This window comes from Bactrocera neohumeralis, chromosome 6 (assembly GCF_024586455.1).
Source record: "Bactrocera neohumeralis isolate Rockhampton chromosome 6, APGP_CSIRO_Bneo_wtdbg2-racon-allhic-juicebox.fasta_v2, whole genome shotgun sequence".
NCBI lineage: Eukaryota > Metazoa > Arthropoda > Insecta > Diptera > Tephritidae > Bactrocera > Bactrocera neohumeralis.
The window spans coordinates 52,504,652-52,517,058 of NC_065923.1; the positions used below are offsets into that span (position 1 = coordinate 52,504,652).

Genomic DNA, 12,407 nt, shown 5'->3' on the forward strand with positions numbered 1-12,407 from the left:
ATTTTCTTCGATGTTCTTTGATCACTTGCAATAAGTATTGGAATTGCTCTTCACTTTTTGTCCAGCATTGATTATATTCACTAACTAATGCAACTGCTCGTTCTGCTGAATCATTAACAACTTTCAATTGGTTAAAGTATTCTTTATTTTCAATGTAACTGTTATTAGTAGGCCACGATTCAATATCTTTATTAAGGAAGTCATACGGTAAATCAAAGATTTTAAAGAGATTTAAAGACTTATTAGAAACAAAGTCACTCAGACTTTTCTGCGTTAATGAATTCAAATCGTTTTTATGAATTATAAATTTTTTAACTTTAGAATCTGTACCGTTACGAGTATTAACAGCTCCAACAATATTTTTTTTTACTTCCAATTTAACGGTATCGTCAAATAATGATAAAATGGCAAGTTCATCACTTAAATACCATAAATGCAAAATCATTTTTTCACAAGTTGCTGAAGAAATCAATGGATTGATATTTTTGTACTCGAATAAATTTTTCAAAAACTGCAAGTCATGATTAGGAGCAGTTGTTGCAGAAGTTGATGAAAACCAAGCTTTTAAATACAGTGTAACTATAAATATACAAATTTGACGAAGACCGTGCAATTCTTTATTAGAAAGTTTAAATTCATTTCTGAATAGAAACATTTTTAAACTGTAAATTGCCTTCACCATCCACCTAGCATGATGAATTGCACCAGGACGTTTGAAAGAAATTTCTTCTTGAGGCATTTCTCCAAGGAAAATCAACGACAATTCCAACAATTCTTTATAGTCATCACGGGGTTGTAGTAACTATCAAAAAAAATTAAAAATTTGTCAGAAACAAGAAAGTTTTTATTCTTAAAATCGCAATTAAATCATACCTGTAAGGATTGTGCAATTAAACTAGATATTTCATTTTTTTTATCCGAAATGATATCAGCAACAACAGTATCTTCCATTCCAGATTTATAATTAGTTTTATTTATTACATCCCATGATTTTTTAAACCTTCCGAACATTGGTACGTTTGGCCCAGATGACACAGGCCAATATACTTCAATTGCACTTCTCAATATGATTTCAAAAATGTGGTGACGACATGGTAACCAGATTAACTCTCTTCCCAAAGTCTTTTCAATTGCCTTACATGTACCGTTATGAATTCCTGTATAAAGAAAATAGATAACTATCGTTAAAAATAATATTTTAAACAAATTGTAAATTATATTTAAAATCCAAATGAGTAAATAATTCTGAAGAATTTCAAAAGTGAAATTCAGTAAGCAATAAAAATTAAACTAGAACGTTAATAATTCAATATTTTTTAGATTAAATTATCATTGATAAGTTACCTGTATTAACTGCCGTCGTGTCAAAACACATCGCCTTAACATAATTAATAATACCCCATTCACTCAATGTCGATAAAATGGCTGATGTTTGATTGTCTGCCGTCCCAGAATAAATTTTTGGAACCCCAAGTAATTGTTCGGTACCAAATGCAGTTAAAATAACTGGTAGCCGTTCCACAGATTTTGATCCAACAAGGTCATTCAGCATTTTTCCGTCCCAATGCACAACGTATTTATCGTGTGTTTTAAAGTTGTCTTTAAGTCCTTTAGCAATGTCTTTTCTTTGAAGCATACGAGCTCGTTGAATTGAACTATAACTGAGCGTTGTATCTTCAATTTGAATACCTACCGCTAATAAAACCGGAGCAATAATAAACATCTCATTTCTACTGCTAACATTAACTCGGTCGAATCCAAAAATGACTTCAGGAGTTAAAACATCAAGTTTTGCTCGTTTTGTCGGAAATGGAGGTTCATATTCTGAGTCAGATCCAATCTTCCAAACTTTGTAACTCCACTTAATGTATAGTATATGTAGAGAACGACTCTGATTTTTCACTTGGAACAATCGCATGACCGGTAGACGGTTGATCTAAGTCTGAAATAAGATTTGTTTTATAAATTAAACGAAGAAAATGTATAGAATTTATTCATTTTGATGACAAATTATTAAGAAAGGACTCCAAAAATTGTTTTGTCAAATGTCATCTAGTCATCTATGAAAAGTTACATTACTACCAGACTTTATAATAATTAAATATCTCAGATACTTACTACTCTCATCTATTTCCATCATAGTTGTGTTTAAGTTTGATACAGGTACATTATTAGAAAGAATCTCTTTATGGGTTCCGGATTTTTGATCCAAATACAACTTTCTAATAGTATTATCATTAAGCACTTTTAAGGATTTTTCGCTCACAATGTCGAATAATTGTTCAAGATCAGTCTGAAATTTCTTTTCCTTTTGGTTTTGCACTGAATATTTTTTGGTTGGAAGAATAGCGGAAATCCGCCCCAATTTCCCAGCCGAAGCAGCCGTTTTAGCTAACGAGCGCGACACCTTACGCCATGCCGATCCCGGGGATCCCCGAATAAGGGATCTCAATTTCGAGATTGGAGACTCGGCGTATGTTAAATCATCATCCACCGGTGTGAGTAAACTTTGGGCTACTGTCAAAGCTTTGTCTAACCCGAAGAGACATGACGACCGAGTTGAGGTTCAATTCAATGGTCATGCCTCTTCGAAGAAGTGCGCGAGCTATTTTCGCCGGCAGTTTACATTGCACCCTTCGGTAGACAAAGCTAAACGATGTGTTAACCGACGGTAGCGCAAAGTGCCAAACGACTGCGCGCCACTTACTTTCACCGATGAGAAGGTTCAGAATGTCATCAACAAATCAAAATCCTCTAAATCCATTGGCCCTGATGGAATTAACATGCTAATGCTAAAGCATCTAGGATCGACGGGAGTAAGTTATCTCACCAAGGTCCTCAACCTGTCGCTGACCACTCTTCAAATACCCGATGTGTGGAAAGTCGGAAGAGTGGTCCCACTACTGAAACCTGGGAAACCCGCCAACAAAGGGGAATCTTATCGACCGATAATTCTCCTCTCCGGAGCCACCAGCATGGATTCCGAAAAGTGCACAGCACCACCACAGCACTTAGCGTCATAAACGCTCAGATAGTTCGTGGCCTCAACCAGAAACCACCCTGTGAGAGAACGGTCCTCGTAGCGTTGGACTTGTCAAAAACTTTTGACACAGTCAACCACACAACGCTACTGCAGGACATTGAAGAAACTACGCTTTCTCCAGGACTGAAGAGGTGGACCATGTATACCTGAACGGTCGTCAATCATCCGTACTATTTCGAGGTGAAACATCTAAAATGAAAAGAATTAAACAGGGGGTTTCGCAGGGTGGTGTCCTCTCCCCGTTACTGTTTAACTTCTACATATCGAAACTCCCGCAGCCACCAGAGGGGGTTTCCATAACCTCGTACGCAGATGATTGCACGATATTGACGTCAGGCAATGGAATCGATGGCATGTGTTCGAAAGTAAACTACTACCTCTCCGACTTTTCTCGTTTCCTCACTGCACGGAACCTCACACTTTCCCCCACCAAATCCACAGCGACCATTTTTACGAACTGGATGAAGGAGTATAGACTTGAACTTAATATTGCAGTCGATGGCGACAAAATTCCGACTGTCAATAACCCTAAAATTTTAGATGTAACCTTTGATAGTCTATGCTCCTTCACTCCCCATACGACCGCGATTATCGCCAGGTACAGAGTCGCAACAAAATCCTCAAGTCGCTAGCCGGCAGCACATGGGGAAAAGACAAAGAAACGTTGTTGGCAACATACAAGGCAATCGGCCGGCCGGTCCTTAATTACGCAGCACCCATATGGTCGCCTGGATGCAGTGGCACGCAGATGAGGAAACTTCAGACCTGTCAAAATACTGCACTCCGGACCCCGACGTGATGTCTTTTGATGTCTCCTATCGAACACCTTCATAGTGAGACGCTTACGCTCCCAGTTAAGGAGCATAATGAACTCCTCTCCAAGCAGTTCCTGCTGGTATGTTTTCGTAGAAATCACCCTTGCATCTGCATCTGCTTGGAGCGGAACCGCCTCCTAGGAGCATCAAGAGCTCTTTCCTTCCCTACGTCGACGACGTCGTACAGTACGCCGACCGGACTTCGGACGCAACTGACTTTCGACAGCTACTGACCGTTATTCACAGTGGAGCCATTAACACCTTCACCGACTCCCTTCCCGTGAATGGCGTTCTTGGAGTCAAACCACCACCCATCGCAGACGAAGAGCTCGAGTTGCCGCGAGAAACGCGAGTGACCCTAGCGCAGCTTCGTTCTGGATATTGTAGCAGGTTAAACTCCTACCTATCCAGAATTGACCCAGACATACCCAATGTATGTCCTGCATGCAACGAGTCTCCGCATGACACTGACCACCTCTTTGCATGCCCTACCAAAACCCTTTTCCCTTTGGTCCGACCCCATCGAAACAGCACGTTTCCTGGGCCTCCCGTTAGATGACGTCAATGACAACACAGATAACCCTTACCATCCTAGCGGGGATTGAAAAACTGCTAAAACAACAACAACAACAACTGGCGCGCTGTTGTAGACCCGGCTATCTCCACCAATAATGGAAAAGAGGAACAGAAAAGTGAAACAAAAGGAGGATCAGGGAGGGTCAAGCTTTTATTATAGCATCTGATGTTGCGACAAACTATGATATCACTATCACTAACTGAGACTAGATAAACTCCAAAAAAGTTACAGTTGATAGTTAAAAACGCAACAGATATATAATAAAGGATTAAGTGAAACAGTACTCAAATATTTTCAATATAAAAGAAAAAAATCTATTAAATTAATCAGTTTCCAGTTGTCTCCGCTGAGGGTCCTACAAATTGTCCATCAAATTTGGGGTGCCACATATAGCAAACTTGTCGTTTCTGCTTGAAGCTCATATGTCGCTAGACGTCGAGCGTTTACTTAGGGAGCTGAAGGAATTAATTCAGCAAAAGCCCTGACAACGAGTTTAATTTTATGGGATGTCGATCAAATGCACTGCAAATATTATTTCAAAATGTGCTGAGTCTCCACTCTTATATTTATGATTTAAGTAAAAAGCGATGTGATCTTCAGATATTTTATGTTTTGTGGAAATTTGAGAAATTTGGAATTATCTTTGTGAGTATTTTGATATACCACAATTTAATATAATAAACGCACTAAGGGTTGAGAGAACTGCTTGCTTGGAAAATAAATAATATATGCAAATTTGTTTTTCAAGCCGCAAAGGTTTAGAATCTGTTTTGTTTAAATGTTTCAAAATAACACCGAGCTTCTTTGTAGAATTTCAGCTTTTTTCATCAGGTTTTTAAGTGCAAAACTCAATTAAGTCATGCGCGGATTGCGCCCCTCGCGTCGGTTGGGCGGGAGGAGAGTAATCGTTGGGTATTATTATTATTACTGAGTTGTACAGTCAAAATGTCCTAATTTTTGGGGATTTCAACACTTGTCTAAAGTCTACAGTCTACAGTGCTATAACTTATGACACAGTGTATAGCTGTAATAAAAGCAGAAGAAAGCAGTTGTGTCTCTACTTCGAACTAAAGATTTAAAAGTTAGTACACCATTTTTTCAAAACTATATGAAAATAAACGTGTACTTGGGATTACAATTGAACCTTGATACATGTTCTTCGAGGTATGGCTTTTTATGAAGAGGATATATGTACTGTAAGTAATGGGGAAAGTGTAAAAAAGGAATAGGAAAAAGAGATATCCGATTTGAGTATTGAAGTAAATATAAGCAATTTGCCTTATCGGAACGACAAACTGCGATGTTGTTCCGCTGCTGTCTCGACAACGACTAAATTAAATAGCTTGAATATACCTTTTATGCAGGTATAAGTTCGCACAGCATTGTTCACTGCAATAAATAAATTGTATGCATTTTTATTTTTAATTTTTGTAATTTTTATTATACATATTTTATCAATATTTAATCATTGCTCTTTTTATTATTTAAATTTTTTATCTATTTATTATTCAACATAATGTCTTGCAATTTCCCTAATTGCACTATTAAACTTGAGTCTAAACGTTTTGTTTTTTGCTGGCTATGGGACGGGCTTGCCGACATCTTGGAATCTATTCTTGAAAGTAAGGCTTTGCGCTGGACTTGCATAAAATTTACACATTTAGGCATTATGAAAAGTGGATTCAATCAATTAAATGCCTTAATAATCAAGAAGATGATCCGAAATTTTTCTCTAAACGCAATCGTTCGTCGGAAGAAGAGACCACCGCATCTTCCTTGAAAATAAGGGCCTCTCCCAACATTGACCTTATTAAACTTTCTTCCTCTTGTCCTCAAGACAAGTTTTCGCCATCACTTGATCAAAATACAGGAAATTTGGAACTGAAAATGTAAAGCGAAAAACTTCTTGCTGGCCACCTGGTTGCAGGAGGGCGCGGGGAAAATACAGATTTGCGAGAACACTGCTTTCTGAACTATAAGAAGATGTCATGTTAGCTGGAAAATAACAAAACATGCTTCTATCCGGCAGTTACTGCTCGAGTGTTTTCACAGAAACCATTCCTGCAGTCACTTGTTTGAAACGAAGCCAAAACGTCAAAGAACTGGAACAATGTACCGACCAATTTAACACCTCTATAGGGAATGGAGTACGTGGAGTCCAAGTAACACCTATTGTAGAATAAGAGCTGAAGTAGCTGCTTGAAACAAGAGTATTATATTCGAGATGGGTATTGAATCAGAATTAACCCCAATTATCCGGAATAGACCCTGTTATACAAGATCTACGTCCTCCATGCATTGAGTCCCCGCACGACATTAATCATCTATTTGCATACACAATGAAACTAATTCACTTAACTCCCTTCTTATGGTCCGACGCTCGTCGAAACAGATGGCTTTCTGCACCTAACGTTAAGTGATTTCGGTCCTAAGCAGGGTCTGGATAATCGTTACAACAACAATAGCAATATCTCACAAGGCTGTTTCACCCAATCACCCTTTATCCATGATCCGAATTTTGTAATATAATTTGCCTTTGCAATATATAGCTATGAAATGAATAAGGATATTTAAAAAAAAATTAAGCACAAATGATGTCAAGGTCATATGATAAGGGGGATACACTTCTTTCCTTGGACTTGGACACTTCGGAATGTTTGTTGCCTGGTGAAAGCGCTCTTGACCCTCTAGGGTTTAGCAGGTATTTTTTGGGATTCATATGTAAATATTTTCATCGATAGGCATTATTAGACCGATGGTGACAAAGAGGATAAGCAAAAGACTTCCCATGTACTACTCAAAAGGAAACATCTCTTACAAAGTAGTATTATGGAAATGGATTATCACAATCTATATTGAATGAAGTTATTCTGCAAAAACCTTCTTTCCTTTCTTTAATTACTTCTTTTTAACTTTTTAAGGATTGCTGTTGAACTTATGAAACAGTGTGAAACTCAATTTCGAGACAGGACATTGTCTCCCTCCTCTGATACTTACCCATGTATCCAATTCACTTACTTACGTATTTACTCAGTTACTCACTCTCTCAATCTCGTAATATATACATTAAAAACTACCGTTAAAGAATTTGCTAGAATAAGTCCTCGTTATATAAGGACGGAGTAATGAAATGGTTGAAGTTAGAAGAAAACCAAATGATGCTCTTTTATCAAGCTGCGATGTATAGCTTTTACTGAAGTTGTTGCTTTTATCGACCATTTAAAAAAATCTATTTCGAAATAAATTCAAGTCCGTTTCATATTGTAGAATTCAATATAACAAAAATCAAATAAGGAAAAATTCAATATAATTTTTCAAAATTCATAAAGCCAAGGCACTCTAGTAACCAACGACTCGTATAAATATTGCTTGCGATACTCAACGACGACCAAATAAATTGACATTTGCCAACAAAAATAAAAATATATATATAATAATAATAATAGTATTCCAAACTAAGTATGCTTGAAGTATAATAACTTATGGAAATTGCTTTTGCATATAGTAGAAATTCGGGCGCAGAATATTTTGTGCTTAAAATAAGCCTGCTGTGTATTAAGCAAAAGCAGAGAGAAAATACGAATGAATCAAAATAGATTAATATCAAATATGATATCTGGAAATAAATATATGTTTATTTGAATATTTATTCTAAATAAAATATATGCAGTGCACGAATTCGATAATCCGGTTGCAATTGAGAAAATATTGCAGCTTCAGCAAAGTAATGGAAGAATGTCAGTAGAAATTTTAGAAATATACACGATTGCATTCATACGTAATGCACACGTGTGTTAGCCTACTTAAGGGAGCAAAGCGCTGCCTTGCCCCTACTTCGAATACCGTTGTATCAGCTGCAAGTGGATGCAGGAAAAGCTTGCAATAATACCAAAAACATTGTCCGCAGCATTGTTAAGCTACTTTGCCAAAGATAATGCTTGCTTTATGGACTAGTATGTTATTACTGTTGATTTGTGCAACTATGCAGAGAACGCCCAAAAGTATGCTAATATAATTTGAAAGTTATATACCTGTACTTGCATTGCTCAGAAAAACATTTTAAAATAATAGAAAATATTGTATGCACAGAAGGTTTGTGCGCTGTCGATGGATATTAATTTCAATAACATTGTTGACACCCCTGAAGTCCGGGTAAAGTTTTATGCATGTATGCAAACAAGCGGAAATGCAAATAACTGTTGTTGAAAGTTGTGATATTGGTAGAGAAAAACTCAGTCTGTGTATGCACCAGGTGGTTTATTACCTTCATGCTTACACGAAGTGCAAATATATTTCGTTATTGCACAATATTTGTATTGGAAAGTTTTTAGGTTTTATGGAAAATTGCAGTTGATCAAGTTTGAATAAAAGTTAGAACTCATACTTTTTGATTTATCATGTACAAGGGAAACACTCTCTCTTCACTAAGGAGAAGAAAGAGTAAGCGGTGACATTGCTTATGAACAGAAACAGGTGGGGAAACATGAAATGTCCATCCAAACCCGTAATTGGCATGTTATCAAAGGTTTTAAAGAAGACACTATACATTGGTACACTGTAATCACACTTCATTATGCTAAGATACTGGGGAGAGACATTTTTTTGTCTTAATAATTTTGAGAGAGAAAGTCTTTGAGTTTCATTTATCATATGCCCTGACTGACGCCTATGTTTGGCAAATGCTCTTATATCTAGTGCTTGTATCAATATTGGATCTGCATACAAAATTACGGAACCACCTTTCCATCTTTTACCATTTGCTGCACATTTCGCAGTATCAACAACTTCTCTTATTGCGTCAATGGTGGACCACTTTTTTATAAAGCCATATTGTATCTCTGATAATCCGCCGACTTTTTGGCTGAAGGTTCTTTTTTAGTTTTGGAAGTAGAACCAAACGCAGTACCTTCCACGGGTTGGGGAATACCTCCTCTATTATACACGCGTTGTGCATTTTGACGAACAAGCTGGGTCTTAGAGTCATTGCTTCTTTTAGTGCTCTATTTGTTATCTAATATAAATAATTCCAGGTGCCTTGGTGTTTTTAATTTTTTTCGCAATTGTTAATATTTCACCTTCCGTTAATAATAGGGGTGACTCGACATACATATTTTGTACGCAGTTCCCCAGGTGTCTATACTCACTTCTTCACAAAGTTTTTCAAAGCACGATCTTTTGCTACGAACAATGGCTGTTTTCAGGATCTTTTTCGGCTTTTAAAAGTTTCTCTGAGGCAACCTTTGTTCTCACCATCCTGATTGCGACGTCTAGCTGAGTGGCAGAGCTTCCTCAGCGTGGTGATTTCTTCGTTCCACCAGTGTGCGGGCTTTGCCTTGTTAAGGTATCTACGGATAGTTCTTTCTGCACCGTGCTAAGTAGGCGGCGCCGTCGCCTGGTACCTTTGCTGAATTCAAGACGCTATCAAAAACGTCCTCATCGAACTTCGTTTTTGAGAGATACTTCTGCTGAAGGTTCCCGATTTTCGGGAGAGCAACACTTGGGCAATAATGGTCATGTGATTACTGTTTGTGTTCAGGTCCGATACCTCCCACTTAAAGCGCCTGCTAAGAGTGTCATTAGCAAATATTTTTTAAGTTATCTTTCTCAAGATTCTGAATCCCACAATCCTTTTGTAAAACGGAGCAAATTTCTTCGGGGCCGTTATCTCGTCCAGGTACTTTCACATAATAGTAACTTGACGTGGTTTTGGCTCTCCAAACAATCCCTCTAGGGCGCTCTCGAACGTGGCGTCTTTCTCTCCTTTGAGTGTTTTCCTGATGTACTTTAACAAACAAACACCCCCAATTCTTCATTCAAGGCCACTATCGATCTTAATTTTCTTAAGGATGTCTGGGCGTCACCCAGTGTTTTTTGTTAAAATAATGGCGTCTGGTTTCGACCTTGTTCTCTTTTCAACCGGCTTCCTCTTTTCTACCACGCCCACCAATTTCTCGCCTGCAGGCTTATCTGCAGAACTGTCTTTCTGAATAATTTTAAGACCTCACTATATAATGCCTGCACTTAATCGTTCCCGTATTTTTGGTTTCGTGGTAAGGAACCTGATGTAGTCTCTTTGGAGTATTATTTTCTCTGTGAATAGGGGATACTTGCGACGCTTTACTTCTCATAACTATTTTCATCGAATTCTCGGGGTTTTCAGCCTTGTCGGCTTATTATAGAGCCTACAAGGTACAAGGAAAGACAATTTTTTCATTATTTTGGAGGAGGAATCTCTGTCGTTTTTCCGGACGGTATGCACGTTCATATTGGTCGCTGAAGCGGTGCACATATTTTCTCCACTGTTGTGGCAGAAGGAAAATTTCGTCTCATCGTCAAGGCCATATTTGTAGAGATACTCTGTCAAACACCCGTGCCGTCAAAAACTGCGTCATGAAGAAATCTGTTTCTCTATCGAACCATGATTGGACATTTTTAATTAGCCTGTGGGCCCATTTCCCCATTGTAGCTACTTCCCAACGTTGTTGCCATTCATTGAGGCTTCTTTGCCTCTCATCCTGCCGCTTTTCCACCGTTAGTCGTCTTCCCAGTCTTGTGGACCTGTCGTACACTCTTTTGAGTTCCATGGCCATTATCTCTGATGGCATGATGACCGCTATAATTCCAACCGCTTCGTGTGATACCATGCGAAATGCGATCGTAACTCTAAAACTTCGCTTTCTTAGCATACGTTTTACGTTACGGCGCCGCATACATAAAAATTGATTGGCTCGCGTATTTTGGCTTGGTCCATCTATGTTGGCCATTATTTTTGGTAGAGCAGCCGTTACACGTGCTATTTTCTTACATACCTTTTCGATGTGCGCATTGTGATGCTGATACTTTTTCCTGCTTGTGATCAGCCCAGCTTCAGTTTTTTGCCTAGCGAGTTGAAGATTTGTTGGCGCGATCCATTTTAACACCGCATTATTGCAGAGGTTGTGAAGTTGGCCAATTTTTTTGCCACTACAGTTCTAGTAATATTATCCGCGAACCCGATCATCTATATCCGCTTCGGAAGTGGGAGACAGCAACCCGTCACACAATACGTTCCACAACAATAGCACAAACACAGAACCTTGTGGAACTCCGCCCGTTACCGCTTTTTTTCGTCATCCGTATCATACAATAACAGCCGGCCAGACAGGTCGCTGGATATAATCTTAACCAAGTAAGCTGGGGTTTCGTTACGTTGTAGTGCACTTTTAATATAAGGCCAGTATGCCGAATTAAACGCATTTTTAAGGTCAAATCTGACTACTGTGCAATATTCCTTTTTACCACACAGCCGTTTGGTACCTTCTATTGACTTGTTAGCTATTGTCGGACAGATCTTTCTTCTCTTCCTTTTATAAATTCAGCTTTAATCGTGCGCAGATTATCCGCTCTAGTATCTTACCAATCGTATCCAGCTTGCACAGCAGTCGATTTGAGGTGGGCTCTCCGGCTGTTTTATTTGGCTTTCTGCTTTTTCTAAGTTTTCGGGTAAACACCGCGTAAACAATTCAGCAAACGGTTTCGCATTGTGCTTGATGGAAACCTTTTAAGTCTTTTTTGGTAAACCATCCACGCCTGGTTCTTGGTATTGCCAAATCTCTCTGCTGATTTTATTACCTTCACATCAGTGACTATTGTGTCTTCCGTTTCAGCAAGTTCTTGCCTTCGAGCCGTTAGAGTAAAGTAGAGTTTTCACAATGGTTTTCAATAGCGCGCTGGGCACGTTTATGCTTGTCCTTTGCCACCTCTGATTTCCGCCATTACCAGCTTGTAAGCGTCACCCCATGGGTTTTCATAGATTTTTCCATAAAGTTTTTTAAGCAGCAGGATCCGATTTTTTGTAATTGCTTTTTTGAGATCGCTGTGTTTTTTTTTAAGATTTCGCGCAATTACATACTCTCTATGAGCCCCTGACTCCTTTGATACTTCCTCCTCGCTTTGTGGCATTCCTTAATTGATATGCCGATCTCCTTATTCC

At 38.5% G+C, this 12,407-nt stretch overlaps 1 protein-coding gene across 1 annotated transcript; it reads right to left on the reverse strand.

Annotated features, from left to right (window-relative positions):
- Positions 1-867: 867 nt before the first annotated feature.
- Positions 868-1,989, reverse strand: LOC126762796 (uncharacterized). The gene is made up of 2 exons (XM_050479841.1): positions 1,345-1,989; positions 868-1,157 (listed from the first exon to the last, which is right to left on the reverse strand). The coding sequence occupies exons 1-2, from the start codon at positions 1,916-1,918 to the stop codon at positions 868-870; spliced, it is 864 nt and encodes a 287-aa protein (XP_050335798.1). The 5' UTR covers positions 1,919-1,989.
- Between the last annotated feature and the right edge of the window lie 10,418 nt (positions 1,990-12,407).

What these genes read in the sequence shown, in the direction of transcription:
- LOC126762796 (XM_050479841.1), bottom strand. Translation starts at nt 1,918, where the DNA reads ATGCGATTGTTCCAAGTGAAAAATCAGAGTCGTTCTCTACATATACTA. An exon ending in CACGACGGCAGTTAATACAG is followed by an intron (nt 1,158 to 1,344) that starts GTAACTTATCAA and finishes TTCTTTATACAG; the next exon opens with GAATTCATAACGGTACATGT.